Raw genomic sequence first — 22,031 nt, forward strand, 5'->3', positions numbered from 1 at the left:
AAGTTATTTTTTTTTATTATTTATCATATTTTTGAATTCGAGAATACAAATTTATTACACAGAAATATACCTTTGTCAACATAGTAATGGCTTGACCGAATATTTTTAATGAAGTAGGTAATCATAAATGTTTTCGTGGAAAAATATATTTATAAAAATAAAGAATACAACATCTTATTCTATTATTAGGTTGCTAATTCTACGAATATTTGTTTTTCAACACTGAATCCTGCGCACTTAGTGGTGCATTTCATATCTAATTCATATTCCAATTATGCATCACCACAATTCGGAATTGTTCGCCACTGAGTCGCATTATGCTATGTAGTTGGAAAACAGGGTAAAAGACTACCTTTATAATCTTTATATAGTCTGTGTTAACTTAAATTTTTTTGAAGTAGAATATGCAAGAACACTTCCAATGTGAATCAATATAAGGAATCAATGAAAGAAAACTTGAAACTGGCGAATGCGTGGAATGTACGAGCCAAGATCTTCAAAAGGAGTCAAATTAAAAAAAACTTAAATTTTGACAGTAGATACTGACAAATTGGATGTGAGCGCCCCGAGACTCCCGAAATGACAATGACATTTAAAATTAAAAATACTATGGCGATTGGCGAGATTGAAGTGATTTTCACTGGAAATTTTTAGATTATATATCATAAATCATAATAAAATTATTATTTAGTTCATGCGAACATTGCGATGTTATCAATTCTAAGAAGGGTAGTGTACACACTGAGATATACTTAATAGAAAAGCGTTCGGACCGAAAATATTTAAGAGGTAAATATACAGTCTCAGAATATACATTTATTCTTGTATACGTAATTATAGTATATAAATATCATGATATAATTAAATATATATTATGTGGTAAAATCCGCCACGGATGCGATGACGGAATGACCTTGGTATTCTACTTGGCTTGGATTACTCTGTAAGGCTCTCGGTAGAACTCGTAAGGATGCTCTTGTTCATTTATTTACCATTAAAAACTACTTCTACTTGAGTAATTCAGTGAGATTTAGTTGTCAGTAGCCATCTGATGTATTTGCATTTTATTACCCACTAATTTAAATGTAAATAAGTGTAACTTTATCTCCAACATATTTTTTAATTGCAAACTTGTAAAAGTAACAATTGCATATTATTAGGTAGGGACATATAAATTTATTTATTATGATTGGTAAAATTGTTAAAATATTAAATATTATAATCTTAGGAAAAATTATTTATTCAAAATTAGACAGCAAATTTTTGTACTAATAACAAAAATAATTCAAGGTCATTATTCATTCGAGATTTGTGCTACAATATGTAGCTCATACTGTATATTATTGTGAAATTAAAAAAAAACGTATTGTTAGTAATCATTTTAAAATCCATTACTGCTCCAGCCTCCAGGCAGGTATCTATATTATGTACCACAATAATTAATATTATAAATTTCTGCTCATGCACAGGTCAGGTATCCATGAAGAGTGTGTCCATCCTTTGGTATGAAAAAAGGCATAAAAATGCATTTATTTTCTCAAAATTGATTCCTTTAGAATTCTTTTTGAATTTCTTTTTATGCTAAGAGATTTCACATCATTAGAATTGTCAGGAGAAAAATTAATTTGTTTCTGTTTCTAATATCCAACATATAGTAGACTATACAATTTTATTTTATATTCTGTGTAGAATCCAACTACAGTTTGGCTAACTTTGTTCCAGTCTGAAAGTTACTTTATTCTGAAGCAATAAACATTAAAAAGCCTTGAGCAATACAACACAACATTCATGTAATTCCTCATATAATATGGCTGGGGTTGATTATTTGCCATCAGTTGACCTTGCTTTTCCTCCAATTTCATAAAAAACTAAATGCAATTATATGTTTATAGATATTTTAAGTAATTTAGTATAAAACATTTATGGCTAGATAAAACATATTTGTGACATGAACATGGTCATATGTGATAGTTTAATAAATGTACAAAATTAAAAACATATCCTAGTTATATAGTAATAATAATATTGACACACTTTTACACAAGTTATATCACCTAAGAAACTTTTTGTTATTGAATAGAGGGACTAATGAGCTTATGGGTCACTTGGGATTGTAAGCAAAACTGCAATTGCAACACCAGAGGAGTAACAGGAATTTGCCTTTTATATAGATACTCATGTCATATCAATCTGACACCAAACAAGGAAGTTCATTCTATAGTTTGTATGTGGTAAATGTAAAAAAAATCCACCTTCGCACGACATGCCACAAGTTAGGATATCATCCCCACCATCTGGATGTGTGGCGGTCCTCCACAGAGCGGTTTTCTAGGAGCTTTCTCCCTCGTACTACAAAGCTGTGGAATGAGCTTCCTTGTGCGGTGTTTCAGGGACAATATGACATGGGTACTTTCAAAAAAAGCACGTACACCTTCCTTAAAGGCCGGCAAAGCTCTTGTGATTCCTCTGGTGTTGCAAGAGAATGTGGGCGGCGGTGATCACTTGACACCAGGTAACCCGTACGCTAGTTTGTCCTCTTATTCCATAAAAAAAAAACTTTTCATATCTCAATGTACAGGAACACAGGCAGCACTTATATTTAAGTAGTTCTTAGAAAGCAGTGTTTCACTGCTACAACATCACTGGGTTGTTTTATAGTAATAATGATGGTCTCAACCAGTCTCCAAAAAAATATTTAGGAAATAAGGTTCTATCAGAAGTCTGTAATCAATTTATTCCACTGAATGTATGATAATTAAAAGTATGAAGTTATAAGCATATTGATGTTACATAAATGTTTCTTTTTAGAAAATGACATTAATAGAAGGTGTTGGTGATGAAGTCCTACAATTTGCGATAATTTTGCTTGTTGTGATTATTACATCAATAGCTTGGTGGTCAACCAACTCAAGACAGGACAGATATCAGTCAATGCCATTAATGAGGTCTAGACCTATACATCCGGTTGCAGTGAGTGTAAGAACGAGTGAGTGCAGTCCAATCTTGAATTTTGTTTCATCACTACCTTCCAAATGCATGACTAATCCTTGGAAATATGGCATTTTCACTAAAAATTTTCTAATGTTCATTGTTGCTTGTACACTAAATTGACCTATTTCAACAAAATTATTATTATTTTTTAAATAATAATATTAAAAATTTCACGTATATAATCCACATACCACTTCATCTCTTACAATCAATCACTCAATTTAATAAAAAAAACTAGTTTTTTATGTTTCTCTTCCAGGAAGCACTATAACACCTAATATGCAAATTGTTCATTCTGCACAGTCTGCAGCAATAGAACCTGCAGGTATTCAAATGTATTACAAAACATGCAAAAATTTTAGTGAGAAAGTCATAATTTATATGTTAAAATGATCCCATATTCCAAAATGTTGTAGAGATTATATTAAATTAAAAAGTTTATGTAGATTGTTTTACTGATATGTAAATATTATGGTGAATAATTGTTAACCATAATATTTCAATTATTTTGCGTTTTAGCGAGGACATCAGGTCAACTATCCAGGGTAGGTAATCGAGTGCTACCCATCCAAGAAATGGACAGCATTGTGGATGCAGATATGGCAATGTTAGACAATAACCGATTACATTTCTATAGACTAGTGGAAGGTCAGTGAGCACTTATATTTAAGTAGTTCTTTATTTAGTTTGAAACAAATCATTTGTATCTTCAAGTAGTATAAAACAAAGTCACTTTCTATATCCCTATGTATGCTTAAATCTTTAAAACTACGCAACGGATTTTGATGCGGTTTTTTTTAAATACATAGAGTGATTGAAGAGGAAGGTTTATATGTATAATAACATCCATTAAATAGTGGAGAAGTACTGTTATTTTTGAGGTTTCTAATGTGATGTCGTAAATAATTACATTTTTTCCGCTTACATTTCAAATGCAGTCTGAACCCTACGAGATTTATCAAAATAATATACTAAGTATTGTACACATTGAAAAGGTCTACAGAAAACTCCGCTATGGTAAATGTCTATCTCTTATGGATATCCGACAATAACATTTACTTTTTACGACAAATAATGGCTAATTTTCGAAGCGATTTTAACCAATACAGCATTAATCCTTATCTAATTAAATACTTTAAATAGATTGTTGATTTAATATAGATCTATATGGCCCTTTACAGCATAATATAATTTAAATTAATATTTTCGAAGATATTACAGATTTAATAGTACTTTGAATTTAGCAGCGATTGGACGCGTTCTGGACCGACTTTAAAATTTTTACGTGTGTATAGGACAACATCTGTTGGGTCCGCTAGTATATCATATAATTAATTGAAAAGATAGTACCAAGTTAAATACTAGATAAGACTTATATGAGGTAGTCTTTTAAATATCTTAATTTTAAGTGCTAGTAAACTTTATGTTGATATAACATTAACAACTATCAATATGTTAATGTTACCTTCAAAGGCTGACTTCTGTAATAGGCTTCAGAATATCTGTAGGATAAAAATACATGACACAAACCTTGCTAAAACTCTGTCATCATAATTTATTTTTCAATTTTACTGTTAAGTTAATTGTATAATATGATGTATTTTATAAATCTTTGATAAATTATGAGATTTAGGGGAATCCTATTAGATTTGTTATTAAATTATTAGTGATGTTATATTGTAGCCCCACAATCAAATCAGACGTCAACAGAAACAAGTAGCACAGAAACGGAAGCCCAACCTGAGGTGGAACCAGCAAGCGAGGAGCAAATCAGGGAAATGGACAGTATTGTCAGTGCAATGGAAGAAGATGTTTCAGTTACCCATGGTATGCTTAAATTTATTTTCAGATAATTATGATAAAGGCCTAGTTCAGCTTCTGTTGTTACTCTATTTGCAATAATATGTCTCTTTGCTTGCATTGAGTGTCTTGTCTCCATTCCTGCCTATTCCTTGGTCCCAGTCAATGTATACATAATATCTTGCTGTTTTCAAATTCATTTAATTTTTTTTTTTATTGAGGTGGGAGACAAAAAGGGTGCGAGTCGCCTGATGTTATGTATTCACAGCTACCCACATCCTTCTCAACACCAAAGGAAATACAGGAATGTTGTGGGCCCTTTAACATATGTTGTTTCCAGGAGAACACAGCACAACCAAACTCATTCCACAAGTTCGGTTGTAAGTGCTATAAACCTCTACCACTCTGCTTAGGAATGATAATAACTTTAAGGATGATTATGATGGAGAAGAGCTGGCATCCATAAGTGCTGGTCTACGCCTTTTGTATATGACTTTCGAAATAAACGCATTAGCACCGGCGTTAACTCAGGCGCACACATTCCGAGCAATAGTCTCATAGGAGAGAAATACCAAGGGAGAGTCCCAGGCTGGAAGCTCGCTTAACAGTTACTTGTTTGAACTGCACTTCCGGCATAGAGCGGGAGCCACGGGATCGTCGTTAAGACTCGAGTTGGAAGCAAAAAGGACGGCTGACTAAAGTTACGTTTCTTATAATAAATACATTGCAGTTCGGATCGTTTGGGTCCAGCAGCGCAACCTAGGATCGATACGACAGATTCTGCGACAGAACTTAGTATGAAAATATTCAAGCCATTCATTTTTTTCTGGTACTAATCTGGTCGAATCTAGCCCGTCCATGCAGTTGACGTATAGCGACAGTGCTACTCTCCCAATTCGTCGGAAAATCATGTAGACTTCAGGCCATGTGTATCAACAGATTGCCTTAGTCCTGTTGTAAATCCTCTGGCAAACCCAAAACTGCATTTGGTAACAAGACACACTTTTCACATTATAAGAGCTGAAGACTATTAGCACTTCTTCTTAGCACAGATCTATACCCTTTGATTACATATCGTCAGGTATACAGGAGTCATCGCTTTTGCAACAGAAGAAGCTAACTTTGCGATGGAAAAGGTACGTTATCCATAGATTCCTGTCCATACATATTAATTCGAATACTTTTTCGGAACTTAAGTAATTATGTACATAAGTTTTATTATTATAACACAACTTTTTTTAAATAAATTGGTTGCATTTTTATTTACGTTACAGGACTTATGGCCGGAATAGGTACTTATTAAGTTCTTAATTAAGTTGGGCAACAATAGTCGGGGCACATACTAGATCTGTTTAAGGTCTTTGGATTATGTTACAGGAAAGTGGTCATTTAAGAACTCGATAACACTGGGTTCGTGAATTCTGATCTGAATACTTCATTCTTTTTGTTGCATTCCTTAACGTGTACCTACATAATAATTTACCGTGGTTAATCTTATATTAATAAATGTAATTAATGCAATATTTAACGAATACAGTAAAAACTCTTTATTCGCGGTATATGTTCCGTAAATATTCCGCGAATACAGAAACCGTGAATATGGAATGGTAATTTATATAGGATTATGGGGGATACGTTCCTAGATGACAAAAAAAGAGCAACTATGTAATGTAAAAATCAATTTTGTTTTAGTTTTTTCCCATATTTATTAATTATTTTCGTCAGGCTAAGGTAATGGTTTAAAGAATTTTGTAATTTTTTCTTGCTAAGCAGTTTTAAAAGCTCCTTCAATTAGTTGTAATAACGTCTATTTTACTTTATTATTAATCTATTAGTCTATTTGACGACGCGTTAACAAAGGATATTCGGTTGGATACATATTTAAATGCTTTTTATTAATATTTATGTACCGATTTGATCCGCGAAAAAAGAAATCTTTGGCCGCGAATATAGAAGTTCAGTCGCATTTTTTTAATCCGCGAATGAAGAAAGCGCGTTTTACTGTACAACGTTTTAAATGGGAGTTGAAAGAAGACCATTAATAGATATATACTATTTCTAAGTTTCAATAAAATTCAATTCCAGAAAGAAGTACATCAGACGATCCTACAAATAAGACAGACAATACACAAAGCAGTTCAAGCAATATAGATGATGATCCTGCAAGTGCTTCAGTCGAAGAGACTACTTCAGAGAATGCAAATAAAATAATAATTAAACTTAAGTATCTAAATGATACATCGAAAGTGGTGGAAGCAAGCCTTGACGAATTGCTGAAGGATTTTAAGTTGTAAGTTAAATATTGTTTTATATTTGGATCTCAAAGATTCTTGCCCTGAGCAGTAATAGTAGTAATACCCACAGGGGCGGGTGCAACATATATTCAATTAGGCAGTGCATATTTCGTTACGGGCCTAAATAAATATAGCACTAGTGACTAAATATTATAGATACGAAGTTATTGCAGTATTTGTAAATACACATACTACACACACAATGCAATTTACGCGCCAAAACAAACAAAAAGTCGTACTAAGTACGTAAGTACTTTGAGTTCCTTCTGGCCCACTACTTGCTAAAAATTAGAAATAAATTCCAAATCGTGATGTATCTATCATTTAGTGTCCATATAGGGTCGTTTAGGTAAGCTTAATGATGGGCCGTGTCTGAGCGTTTGTTCGTTGTCTCGTTGTAAATTATTTATAAAATATTATCTGCAATGAAAAAGTTACCACCCATTGCGTAATAATCATAGCACTCGTCAGAATATCGCTCGTCAATAATATACAAAGTACACTTATACGATGAGCCTTAGTTAGATGAGTAAGTATTCATGGAATATTTTTGCAAGTCTATTGTGCGCCAATTTTGTATAAAAACGCCCTGACAAGGCCAGTTGTACATTTCACACACAACAAGGTCGCTCAATTGATAGCGGCGAACGAGAAAATATGCGGAATTCACGTTGATGTCTGGCATTACACAACCGCGCAATCGCAAGAAACTTTTTGCCTTGCACAGCCACTTTGTGTCTCTTGAACTCTGGTGTTGCCATGGGCGGGTGGTGGTCACCCCTCTTATATTATATAAAAAAAAACTTCCCTTTTTTGACTTTGAAGAACTGCGTAAAGTAAGGGCTAGGCTTCTTTGCACGTTTTTCTTTTTCTTTCGTGAAGCAGTAAATGTGTGCAAGAATTATTGTGTTGGTTTAAAGAGCTAGTGAAATTACTGACGATTTCGGTGCCGCTCAGAAATTTAGATTCAATCAATAATCCTGTGCGGCACTACTTTGTTCTTAATAAGCAGACGTATAACTTATCATCAGATAAAAATCACTTTTTCAAAAAAGTTGCTACAGTAAATGAATACACTACAACACTGAGATAATGATAAATAAATAAATATTGACACACTTTTTACACAAATTATCTTGCCCCAAGTTAAGCATATATAGCCTGTGTTATGGGTTACAAGACAATGATATATTTAATACAATATACTTACTTGAACATATATACATACATAAATACATTTAAACATCCATGACTCGGAAACAAACATCCATATTCATCATATAAATGCTTGCACCTACCATGATGATTGCACTATGATGATACTAAATATAAAACACGATCCGATACACCTAAGGGGATGGACTATTATAATTTAGCTAGGCTGTTTGATGTACTTGCCTTTGCCTTGATGGATGAGAAACAAGTTGTTGTTTATGTCAGGCGTAACTTTTCGGTGGAGTTGTCATCGGCGCGACGTGTGCGGCTGGTGTTCAAGGGTCGCTTGCTGAGTGATGACGGCGCCACGCTGAGGGCGTGCGGGCTACACCACCACGCCGTGGTCCACTGCCTCGTGCATCGAGCACGTCCCCCCGCGACCGGCGCCCCGCAGAGCCCGCAGGTACAGTCGAACTCAAAATATGTTATGTATTAAATGATGTCTTGTACCGAGAAGTCTCTGACAGCTGAAACACAGTTCATACTAGTTTAGTTGTGTTTGCTCCCTGTTTTGTATGTAAATAATTAATAATATAATTTAGAACTATTTGTAACTTGTAACTACTAACTATTATTAATTATTGTAATGTTTGGGAAATAAAGTTATTATTATTATTATTTTCTTATTTTTATAATTTTTCTCAGCCTTTCGCTGGTTTGCCTGCATTTACGGGTCGAAACCAAGTAAATGCAGCGTGTGGTGTGTTAAATTTATTATTATTATTAAATACGGAATCAGAATTGTTACAGGGAAGGAAGGATGTTACAGGAGAGATTAAGTATTATCGTAATTCAAATTTGCATAGAGAAGAAGTGTCAACACTGTAACATCTAGTCCCTTTTTTTTTACTAGCCTATTCTTATTTTTGATCCCTCTGCTGGGCAAAGGCCAGCTCCGATGCGGTCTTATTTTGGGCATCCAGATCTTACATCAGCAATGCCAGTTCTGGAGCGCAATTCCGTATTTACTACCTACTAACTAATAAATTAACTGTAATAGTTTATTGCGTTCTTTTTAATAATAAATAAAAATTTAAAATGTATATATAATATCTTCTAACCTTTTTGATGTCATAAAAACCAGCTAGATACAAATAGGTAGTACAGCCAGAGAAATGTTATTACAAGTTAAACTAAACGCTAAAAGACTGACTGACCTTTCGCTTCTAAAGTATGTTTATCAATTATTCATAATAGTGAGGGATTATTTAACCATGACTCGAATATTGTTCTATTTAAAATATTTAATATTTATTGACAGCAACAACAAAACGTCCAAGAGCCAATAGGCTTCACCCACGAGCTGATCAATGAAGGTCTGCAGCCGGAACGCTCCTGGGACCTGGAGAACATCCTGATGACTCTAGTTAGTTTCGCGCTCACCGTCGTCTGGTTCTTCAGGTATTAATTTTAATCTCTTATTTCCAGATGCATTAATAAGAATCAATTTAACTATCAACTGATTATCAATTGGACTCATTAAGGTAGATAAATTCAATCAACCTCATCCCAGAATGTAAATGAGTTCAATTTACATTCTTCTGCGACGCGCTGGATCTATTAGCTGAATATCACGTATTTTCTTCTCCCTCAACTTCTTTATATTATATGTGTTGACAAACACTTAAATACTTATAACAAAAAGTACACAATACCTACTTCTTAGGGCGGATTCGACGAAACACGATGTTACACGAGGACAACTATACGGGGATAATTTTACACCTTGAATTTATTCCTTGATGAACGAATTTATAAACCGATAAAAATCCGTGTTCAATTGTTTTTTCTAACTTGACATGAAATGCCATACCAATTAAATTTTGTAGGGTAATAGATTTTTTTTTTTTGGTATTTTATGACCTGGTAACTAAGACCTTTAAGTCAAGTCTTTTTTTATTATCTTAATATGTATACTTTTCATTTCACAGTTCACTTATCACTTCACTTTATTTTCATTGTTAGAATTGTATTCTTAATATATTTATATAATGGTTTTTAACCTCTTTTGTCTCTTAATAACTGATCAAGTGGATGCGGGCGGGATGAAGAATCACATAAAATTTAGGAGTCACTGATTTCACTAGCTAGCACAAGTCTGTCAATCAGAAATGTTTGGCAGTCGAAAATAAGGTAATCCATGGTTCCTTCATTTGAATTGCAATGTGGGCAAATTTTATTCTCAACAATACCCAATTTTGCAAGGTGTGACGGTGCAGTATTATGGCCAAAACGCAATCTATTTATCGTGGTAATAAAATCTCTGTTGCAATCCTTCAATTGAGGACAATGTTTCACTCTATTACTAGAGTGAAATGACGAATGTTGACAGCTTGTTTATTTTTATTCTTCTTCTAGGTACCTGTGACATCTCTGCTCTGACAGCTGTTATTCTCATTTTAACCTGTAATAGGGCTTGAGGAAGGTACTCTTGAACATATTTTTTTCGATTGCCCCAAATTGTCAATCCCTTTATATAACCTTCTAACGAAGGATTTCCCTCGCCCCATCAACATTGCTTTTCTTTTTACTTTATGCCATTCCCCTTTCGTAAAGATTCTTTACAAATTTATTTCCCGCAATAATATTACATTGCAATTTTTATCCTCCATGCTTTCTAGGAAAAAAAAAAAACAGAAACCTTATTAATCTGCCAAAATTGTCCGTGTAAATATGTTCTCGTGTATAATTATATTATTCGTAGGTGAGTGGTTGGTAAAATTCAAAATTAGCTTAATCTTAGAATACCAGTAGTAATTCGCGAGTTAAAACTTACTCCAGGATTGTCCATCCTTAGGGTGATGATAAGCTTAGAGCATACTCCCAACTCAGAAGCCGGCCACTCATGGCTTGACCCCTGGTATTGATATTGCTGATATCCATCCATAGGCCGGTTGGCTTTTTACTTTCCATCAGATAACCACTTGCTTGTTTGCACCCTACAGCTACGAACACTTTAACATACCACGTCAAAAGAAGACAAATTTATATAAATCCACAGTAGCTATTATGTACGGTATTTTGTAATAATTACCTGACCAGTGAGCATTCACACTGAATAGGTTGTATTTACGAATACATAGGAGTCTACGGTGCTGTAAGGTGTATTGTCCCCTCTATTTTTGTATATTTTTTAACAGACTTCAAAAAAGGAGGAGGTTCTCAATTCGTCGGTATGTTCTTTTTTTATGTTTGTTACCGTCTTTCGACTGGGTAAACCGATTTTGATAATTCATTTTTTTATTTGAAAGCTGGTGCTTCCCATTGTAATTTGGTCCAGATCTGACAATGGAATCCATGAGAAAACCATGAAAGTCTTAAATTTGCTCTACATACGTATAGCAAAGTGGATGATAAATTTACGAATAACTCAATATCGCGCCAACCGATTTCGATGATTTTTTATTGAAAAGGATATATTTCAAAGATAGTTTGGTGAGAGTTTTGGTTAGGTTCTGATTACGGAATCCATGACAAAGTCACGGAACTCTTCAATTGTTAGGAGCAAATTAACGATACTCGGCCGAATATTTTTTATGCTATCCGGATATTTCCAAAACAGTAGATATAATGTGCACTAAAAAGTATAAAAATAATAGTTACGATTATTGTCATTTTTGGAGTCGGTGTCATCCAAGATAGGTTTGTTACTACATACATAGCTATAGGTGAGATGTGCTTGAGTCGTGAGGAGGCGAGAGCGGGTCGCGGCGGAAGGACACCGATTCCAAAAATAATAATAATCGTAACTAGAATTAGATTGTATAAAAATACGCAATTATTTTTTTACTTTTTAGTGCACATTATATCTATTGTTTTGGAATAGTGTTTTTGAAGTCGGTTGTTTTTTTGTTAACATTTTTTTCTTTTGTACTGGTGACCACGAAATGGGACTTATTACACGCGAAATTATATGACTGAATGCCAATGGGTACCCTACCGTATTTGTTTCTAATTTGAATAATAGTATGTTTTGATTGGGTTGATTCACAACCGCTCTCTTTATACGTAAATCTAATGGGTGATTATTTAGATCACGGACGATGGTTTCATAAAAGAGATACCAAATGTTCCATGGGTATTAGTATAAATAGCTTTAATCTCCAACAATTGGCGAAGAATTCGAATAATATTCACACAATAAAAAATTCTAAATTGATGAAACCTCCAATTTTGTCTTTAATGATTTTTCTTTATGCTTTTCAGGTGCGAATACTCCAACATGTTCACGGCGAGCGCCAGTGTTGCCCTCTTCGGTCTGACGGTATTTTATAGTGTTGCCATTTTTGGCCTCTATCTCTCGGACACATTCCACTTCAACCGACGCCTGGCGCAACCATTGCCCAACAATTGAACAAATTACTTTATAAATTTGACCGGTGATGTCTTTGCTAATTAGACCTTTAAAGTGATCTAAGTACTACGTAGTAAATATATAACGGTTGTTGGAATTATTATAAAGGTGTCAATCAAGGCTTTTCTATTTTACCTTATTTGATGCAAAATAGTCGCCATTCATGGTGTGCAGTGTCATAGAGAAGTGATATTTCAAACATCACGTATATGGAATTGGCGCGTATTTAATTCTCAACTCTATGATTTAGTAAGAAATTTTATAAAAAAGAATGTGTTCAGTTTAGCTTAACAAAAAATTTACTACTAAGTATATTATACTTTTCTTTCTTATTGCTTAGTACCTACCTACTCAAAATAATAATATAAATTACTAATGAAAAAGTGAAAAAAATCAATTCTGTTGAAAGTTTATTTCAGATCTTGCTTTTTTAATACAAGTTAATGGTATCTTTCCGTATAAATTAATAAAGTATATAACAGATTAAAAAGCTTGCTTAAAAGACGGTTCTTTTTTTATGACTGTAGGTATGTCATAAGATTTGGTCTTGTAAATAATGCCTTCTTGTAACTTATTTCGATTTGTGTAAGCTCCAAGAGTACCTACTGAGGATAATTTACAGTACTCACCGAGTCTTTATGATAATGAATATGATCTATAAAATGTTTTTCTCTCATCTCATAATTAGAGTTCTCGTATTTATAGCTTATATTATCACATCTACAGTACTTTATACAATTAACTCTCATCTAATAATTATACATTTACTAAATTGTTTTATTATGTATTAAGAGTTCAAGTTTAAATTTAATTTCACATATATCACCTATAATACTTATGAATAATCTGGGCGCCAATACTTATGAATAATCTGGCCGTTTGCATTAATAAACAAACTTAGAATGGTCCCCCGTCAATGTCATCTGTCAAATATATATTATGTCGATAAGAGATACACAGAATTCTAACAGGTTGTGTTTTATTTATTTCTAATAATAAAATAGTATATATTGCAGCATTATGTTATTGCACATTGTAATATAATATGTTGCTAAAGTTGGTGGAGGTGAAAATTAACTAAAATAATCGACGGCGTTTTACCTAGTCTGCAAGAAGCCTTCCATTGGCATTTCCTGACAGATTAGTACGTACTTTATTGTTTTTACTAAGGGAAATCAATGTAAATTAACACTTTGTCTAATCTCTAGACTATTCACGTTAAGATAACAGTCGTAGCTCGCTCGCTATTAATTTATAAATATTTAAGGAAAATTGCCCGTTTTTGATCTGATTTTTCTGTGGCTGCCCCCTATATTAAGAAATATCTTTAAGGGTTAGAGAGGAAATGAACGCAAAGGCTATCGACTACCTAAGTTTGAGTAGAAGCTATGTTATGTGCCTTTATAATATCTCTATTATCATCATATTGGGTGCAATTATTTGCTCATACTTTTGAATTTTACTGCCATCTAGTGAGCATTGTAAAATTTAGAACGAAATTTGTGAAAAATAGCTTTAAATTTAGAAAAAAAAAATTGTTAGTCATGGATATGTATGATGAAGTTCACATGATTTGTGCTTTGTAATTGCACACTAAGAGGTCTGTAATATTATAGCACTATGTACTTTGTAAATACTTTACTAAATTTTTTTTTTTTAGATTTGGAATGTGGCAATTTTGTCATTCGCCATTTTAGATTTTTGTTGTTAATAGCGGCAATAGTAATCCACATTGTCAAAATTTCAGCTGTCTATGAGATATAGGCCGCTGGCAGAAAAGACGGATGTACGAAAAGCGGTTTAATGGCCGGTGATAGTGCTATGCGGTTGACCGGACCGGTTAAACCGCATCAGTCAACCGCACACGGTTGGCTTGAATGTGCAGCTTTCAGTCCTTCACGGTATCCAGCTGCAATGCTCGCGTCGGTAAAGTCATCGCGAAAATGGATCCTTTTTCGTTTCAATGTCAACCGCGTAGAAAGAAATTTCATGAACACCTTATTGTGGCGAAATTTCATATTCTATTTTCGGACGTGAAGACCAAAATAAATTCTTTAATTATGCAAAAGTGTTTGAGTTTGAAACATTGCAATATGTTGCATTGCAATAAACAGATACAACAAAGAAGTCAAATAAAAATATAATAACTCTTAAACTAAACCGCGTTGCACTGCACGGCGTGCACGCAGCTCATAGAATCTAGAGCGCGACCGCGCTACGGTAGGCACATTACGGACCAGCAGGCCAGCGCGACCGGAACGCAACCGTGACGCGGTTGGCCATTCGATCTGCAAGGCTTCATACATCGTCATAGATAAGCCAACCGCATAGCACTATCACTGGCCTTAGTAATACGGTTGCCGTTGGGTACAAAACTCAAAAATGATTTTATTTTTGATCTTATATTGTAATTCTAAAGAATAGGTCATTAAAGCAATAATTATTTGAATATGTAATGTGTTTGCAACAGATCTTGCTGTATACCATTCTTTAAACACATAAACGTCAACTTTAAATTTATATCCTCCTCTGGTATTCCAGGAGAATTCCCGTCTGGGCAACATAAGTTACTATCACTGACCGTGAATTAAGTGTTTGCAATAGAAACTTAAAGCTACTAAGCAAGCAAAGATGGTGATCGAATTTTGAGTTAGGAAACATTGCATCGCATTAATCTTGATCAAAATTATTCTAAGTTGTCAGGTGGAGTTGTAGTCAACTGTTAAATTAAATTGCAACTTTTGTATTAAGTAATTCTCATGGTAATAACAATGATTATAAATTACAATAACCTACAACATAAATTTTTATACTAATCATCATTTAGGTATTGTTATTTATTTTGTAAGATGCAATTAAACAGTCATGTAAAATAAATGTTTTGTTTCACTTCAAACATAAAACACCTTTATATTACACTGATGGACAAATTTAGAGGAACGCAAGACAATGGTTTGATTTTTCTTGTTGTACTTATTGTGTGTGCCAACTGGCCACAAACATAAATAAATCCTATTAAAAATAAAGTTTTAGATGTTTCTTTTTTCGAATTAAAGCACTTAAACTGTGAAAAGAAAACTTAAATCAGTTGGAATAAGCTCTCACTTGCCTGCCAGAGAGGCCTTCGAGTAGCTCGATTTATGGACTAAAGTGTGGAGAGGTACGCACAGTGCAACATCATAGAAATGAGGTATTTGTATGAAGGAACGAACGTAACTGACATTTTAGACAAAAAAATTGTACCATTAGCCTTATACATTGGTAGGTGGTTTTGTTCTTATGCATGATAATTCGAATGCGGCCGAAGTTGTTAAATACCTTGGTGATAATATGGTTATCCATGTTGAGGCGGACAGCACGCTCACCCAATATTGCTGCAAATTTCTACAACAAACTGGAAATTAACCGTAGGTACAGTAAATGCTGAACGTTTCGATTTCGTTCTAATATCTACAGTTGACATTTTCATCACCCCATCTTTTAAATCATGTAACAACATAGCCTACCTTTTTATATAGTGCTCAGTGCGTCTAGTATTGTAATATAACATATAATGTTCTATGAAGGAGCCCTTAACTCTAGCTAACTTAAATGGCACGTACAGTTTATTCTTCTTGAATAAGATCGACTCGAGCTTCTACTACGTAGGTGCTACATGCGGTGGTACGTTAGGGAGGATAACCGCTTTCGCCGTCTGGGAAATTAAGGGCCTGGCTGTGCGTAGACTATGAGCACTGCATCTACAGGTTCCATTTTTTTAAATAATAGTGGCAATAGGCTCACGTGTTGGGATGTGGTGAGGCAAACGTCTATGGACATTTTTTTATGGAAAAGGTGGACAAACGAGCGTACGGGTCACTTGGTGTTAAGTCATCACCACCGCCAGCATTGCCGGCCTTCAATGACATACGCATTACGTCAAAGGTTCAAGAGATGCGTTGGCGGCCTTTAAGTTGGGAGTATGCTTTGAAGGGTCGTGTCGGATCGGGAAAACTGCAGACCGTATGATCCCACAGTGGCTGTGCAAGATAAGAAAATCCTCGCAAACCGGGTGGTTGTAGAATACTAGACGTCAACATGATACGGGTGGAATTCGGCTGCTGGTGTCAACCCGAACAATTACTCTGAGCACTCCCCGTGGTGTTTGATCTTTACGCAACGCCAAAAAATCAAGCCGATCGGAGATGATTCGGGCGGCTCTTCATTGTATGAAGTCAAATGGAGGAAGCTGGTTTTGGGGAGCGCCCGCCCAGACATGAGAACAGCACTCCATACAAAGCCGAATTTCTCAGGCTCATATAGAAGAAGCGCTGCTTTGAAGTGAAGTTCTGTCTAGTCTCTGTTCCAAGTGACTACGGAACTGAACGTCGCTCCATAGGTATCGACCCCGAGTATGGTAATACAAGCTGTGGAAGTTAGTGAGATCGAACCGAAGGGATAGGTACGATACAGGGAGACTAGCGCGCACTAACTTATGTACCTAGTCTTCTAGGATTAAGTTGGACTAAATTATGGCGAAGTCCGGTTCCACTAGGTAGGTACTCTGAATGGCTCGACCACTTGGTGTTGCGTAGACACATCAGTGTTCTTCTGCCGCATTGATTACATAATCATCATCATAGAATGAACAACACGAAAGACGATTCTATTAAGAATTATTACTTTAATAATGTAATGTGTGATACACCACTTTATTATCAGTACTCCATATCAAATGTTGCATTGACAGGAAACAATTTACATGAAATACTAATGGATGGCTAGCCTCTCGTATGTTAACTGTCTAAATGACAATTCAAGCCCATCTGTGGATCCCATTACAGGACTTTCCACAGACCTAGGTTTGAAAAAACTAGATGTTCTCTTAATCTAGTTAAAAATTTGTATAACTACAGATAATTTTATAATTAAGATATATTCTTGAAATTTCTTACACTTAACTTTGTATTGCATTGCAACTGTTCTAGGCTAAATATTGGTCTCCTAAAACTTAACTTTTATTCTCTCGTGTATAAAAAATAAAACGATTGCTGGATGTAATATTATATTTTTTTATACAATCTAACATATATGATACAATTAAAAAACAAATGGCATATGTTCTATACATTTTTTTTCAGTACACTTGTTTTCAAGTCACTTTAGTGGGATCTCGTTAGTTAATAATACATTCCTGGCGTCAGGGACAAAGCATTATTTGTTTACAATAATTTTAACTTATTGTCAAGCTAGTTTAAATAATGACACGTTGTAATATTCAACAAATCCTGAGTATGAAAGTATCAAAAATTAGACTCATAATAATTATTGGTACAAAAAACTTGTCTCATAAAAGATCTTGCAGAATTATGTTGATACAAGAGTTATCATTATTAATTATTCAAGATTTACATAGAACTAGGACTTAAATACAACGATGTAAAAAACAAACATGTTAGGAAGAGAAATATCAAAAACCATGTTATTAAACATAGTGAAAAATGAACATATCTGCTCTATGAAGGCTATATAGTATGGATACAACTTATACATGTATGTTAGCACATCCCATTACAGGACACTGTAATTTGGTCGTGTCAGTAGAAGGTTTACGGACTATTATTATTAACACATTCAATGCCACCACGATTTTCTAATACTTCCCAGCGATGCCGCCCTATAAAAAACGCAAACATGCTAGGTGTGCTCGCGGCACTGCAGGATGGAATTACGTAGCACGCTAGGCGTGTTCACCGGCACTGTTAAGAGGTAAAATCAAAGAAAGCGTTATTTCGGCTTCAACCGTGTTTATTGATCAGTCTTTCTCGAGTTACTGAAGAGATATTTTGTTTTTAGCAGTGTTTGTGCTTTTGAAAGTTAAATTATGGCAGTTAGTAGATTCCAAGGTAAGTATTTATCGTAATTTGATCAGTGAATTTCAACCTTTGGTTACTTATTTATGATTTTTTAATGAAACGAACTATGTAGGTATCTTTCACATTTATAATAAGAGTATAATTTAACTTACCACCGTTTTAAGCGAAGTAATTAGCGAAGCCGGTAAGGATACCAAATTCTTCACAAGGACAAGCTGAGCTCGTCGTAAAAACAATCACAAAAGTAACACTAGTCGGGGTCTTTGCAAGAGTAATCACAAGGTCCAATAACACAAGCGGGGGTCTATGCAAGAGAAATCACAAGGTCCAATAACACTAGCCGGGGTCTTTGCAAAAGCAATCACAGGGTCCAATAACACAAGCCGGGGTCTTCGTAAGTATAAACGTAAATCCAGTGAAAGGAAGAGATCGTAGGAAACATCCGATGTCGAACACTTCGAACACTGATGTAAGGAGCTATACTAATGTTAAAGACTTGCTGCCCGTGGTGCAATAAAACGTGGGAATAGGACGCCGCCTGTTGCGCTCTCTGTTACAGACCTTACGGCAGGCATGGTAACGTCCCAATGTGCGGCTCACCTAATCTTTTTATGACACTCGGGTTTGTTTTATTACCAAAAAAATAATTGGCAAGCAACTGAAGTAAATGGTATTCCTACTAGGGACTTTATTTATAAACGATCGCCAAACGTATCTAATATTAGCAGTGCCCCGCGGTTTTACCCACGTCTTACGGGAACCATTTACTTTTTAGGGATAAAAAGTAGCCTATAGCCTTCCTCAATAAATGTGCTATCAAACACCGAAAGATTTTTTCAAATGGGCCCAGTTATTCCTGAGATTAGCGCGTTCAACCAAACAAACAAACTCTTCAGCTTTATAACATTGGAATAGATCCTGGGCAGGGTTTTGTCTTCTTCCGATGAATGAAAAGATATTGGTGAAAGAGAGAGAAGGAAACAGATCCGAGTTACACAACAGCTGATAAGCGTTTATAATTAGGTACCTAAAGGGGTACATTATAGGTAAATATTTTATGCAATTTATTTTATCTTTTTTGTTCAACCTAAGTGCCAAGGAATAAAATAAATGATAACTTATAAAAAATATTCTATATTTTATTATTGGCATTATAAATGTAGTAAATTGACCTAATAATATAAAAGATTGAGAACTGCTGGAGATGAACACGCCTGGTATGTTCGCGGCATTACATAATAGATTATTTTTGATGAACCTTAAAAAAATATCAGATCCTGGAACCACTTCAGAATACTTTAGCTTACGGCAGAAAGTTTATGCTCAGAGTCTTTCGGACAATAATATTGTCTAATCTTTGAGATATAGATGAAAAACGGTGAGCACGCCCGGCGTGCTGGCGGCATGCAGATAAGAATTAGTGTGGACACGCTAGGCGTGTCAATGGCACTGAATGTGTTAATAGCCTGTACTGTCTCACTGCTGGCAAAAGGCCTCCCTCAACACCTTCCAATTATCCCTGTATTTTTTTCGGACTAAAATTAAATATTAATGTGGTATGGCTCGTAGCAAGTGAATACACACATTGCCACATTGCAAGCTTTACAATATGTAATGGTCCTCTTCTTGCAGACGGCGCTTAAGTCGGCCGGTCTGGCTTTCCGGGCTTAATAAAAACATATTGTGCAGGAGTGTGTACTGCTGCTCGGATGGGTGCAGGCGTTCTGCATGCTGCCAACAAATCAGTAATTAAAGTCTTCCGGAATTAATTAATTCGTCATAATAACTGCCTTAGACACAGCATCCAATCACTTTTTAAAATATAGCTATATGAAACAAAGAAAATCAATAAAAAATCGAACATGAATTTCCATAGCCTGTTCCATATTATCCAACCGGCGGCCATTTTGTGATTCAAAATTCCTATCTGTGGCAAGTCCCAGAACAGGACTTTTGAGTGTCTTCATGTCTGAGCTCGGAATTTACACATTTTCGACTAAATTACACGTATTTTGTAATTACTATATTGATGTTCAATATAATTGTGACCTAACTACACAGATGCGTTAAGGTTTTAATAATTTTTCAACCAAATATGACAAAACGAAATCCACGTACAAATTTGTAAAGTTACTTGTACGTTGGTTCTAAGGCTGTTTTTGACTTTAAAAGTAAACAATATGTCAATATGAGTAAATAAAATGAAATATTACTTACTATTCAATGATTATACCAGTTTAAATCACTAAAACTTACTAAGTTCAGCACAAAAACAATCGTGAAATCGAGACAATCGCTGATTGAACTGAGCGAGTCAGTTCATTCTAATACAATTTTTCATGTGGGCAAAAGAGTAAGAACGTCAAAATATGCTCGAAACTGAACAAGGTGATCGCACCTGTGGCGGGTCCTGTGACAAGACTTTCCAGACTGTGTCCTGTAATGGGCGCGTTAACATACAAGAGGCTAGGGTGGTACATAATGCTGGACTGGTAATTGTCATTTAAATGGACTGAAACAACTTACGAGGGGAGGTCAAAAAGTTCGCGGAATGACTGGGAAAAAAGATGAAATGATACATTATGTTATTTTTCCTTTTCAATATATTCCCCCTTAACACGAATACATTTTTGGGATCTGGCATATAACTTATTAATACCGTCGAAAAAATAGGTTTTGTCTTGGGCGTCAAAATACGCCGAAATCGCCGACTTGACTTCATCATCGTCTCTAAATTTTTTTCCACGCAGCTCTTTCTTCATCTTTGGGAATAAATAAAAATCGCTAGGGGCCAGGTCTGGACTGTAGGGTGGATGGCGTAGTTGTTCAAAACCGCATCGATGAATGGCAGCCGTCGCAACATGACTCGTGTGAACGGGCGCGTTGTCGTGCAAAAGGAGTACACCTTTTGTCAGTTTTCCTCTTCTTTTTTCTTTAATAGCTTCTTTTAATCGGTCCAATAGGGAAGCGTAGTACTCTCCCGTTATAGAAACACCACGTTCTTTATAATCGATCAAAAGAATACCTTCAGTATCCCAAAAAATAGTCGCCATGATCTTTCCGGCCGATTGCGACACTTTAAATTTTTTTGGGGGTGGTGTGCCTTTTTTGTGCCACTGCATCGACTCCTGCTTTGACTCAGGCTCATAGTGGTGAACCCAAGTTTCATCACCGGTTACAATTCGGGCCATAATTTCTTCCCTAACTTCTCCACAGCGGTCCAAATACTCGCGGGAACAGTTGACGCGCTCACGTTTTTGCAGCGGCGTGAGCATTCTCGGGACCCACCTTGAACACACTTTACTCATGCCAAGATGTTGATGAAGAATATTTAAAATTGTGGTTTCTGATACTCCAACTGATGCTGCAAGTTGTTTCTTCTTCAACCTTCCGTCTTCCAATACAAGTTTTTCAACTTTTTCAATGATTTCCGGCGTAGTGGCCTCAATGGGCCGTCCAGGTCGAGGATCATCTTCAATTGACTCCCTTCCTTGCTTGAAAAGGCCGTGCCATTTGTAAATC

General features: G+C 35.2%; 1 protein-coding gene across 2 annotated transcripts; it reads left to right on the top strand.

Annotated features, from left to right (window-relative positions):
- Positions 1–592: 592 nt before the first annotated feature.
- Positions 593–15,531, top strand: LOC126966729 (transmembrane and ubiquitin-like domain-containing protein 1). 2 transcript variants are annotated; one of them, XM_050810994.1, is made up of 9 exons: positions 593–789; positions 2,809–2,986; positions 3,251–3,316; positions 3,511–3,639; positions 4,675–4,818; positions 6,877–7,081; positions 8,526–8,703; positions 9,562–9,701; positions 12,507–15,531. In XM_050810994.1, the coding sequence occupies exons 2-9, from the start codon at positions 2,812–2,814 to the stop codon at positions 12,652–12,654; spliced, it is 1,185 nt and encodes a 394-aa protein (XP_050666951.1). In that variant the 5' UTR covers positions 593–789; positions 2,809–2,811; the 3' UTR covers positions 12,655–15,531. The 2 variants fall into 2 exon arrangements, with proteins under 2 accessions (XP_050666951.1, XP_050666952.1); XM_050810995.1 differs by lacking the exon at positions 3,251–3,316 and having other exon boundaries at positions 596–789.
- Positions 15,532–22,031: the final 6,500 nt, after the last annotated feature.

Source organism: Leptidea sinapis, chromosome 11 (assembly GCF_905404315.1).
Source record: "Leptidea sinapis chromosome 11, ilLepSina1.1, whole genome shotgun sequence".
NCBI lineage: Eukaryota > Metazoa > Arthropoda > Insecta > Lepidoptera > Pieridae > Leptidea > Leptidea sinapis.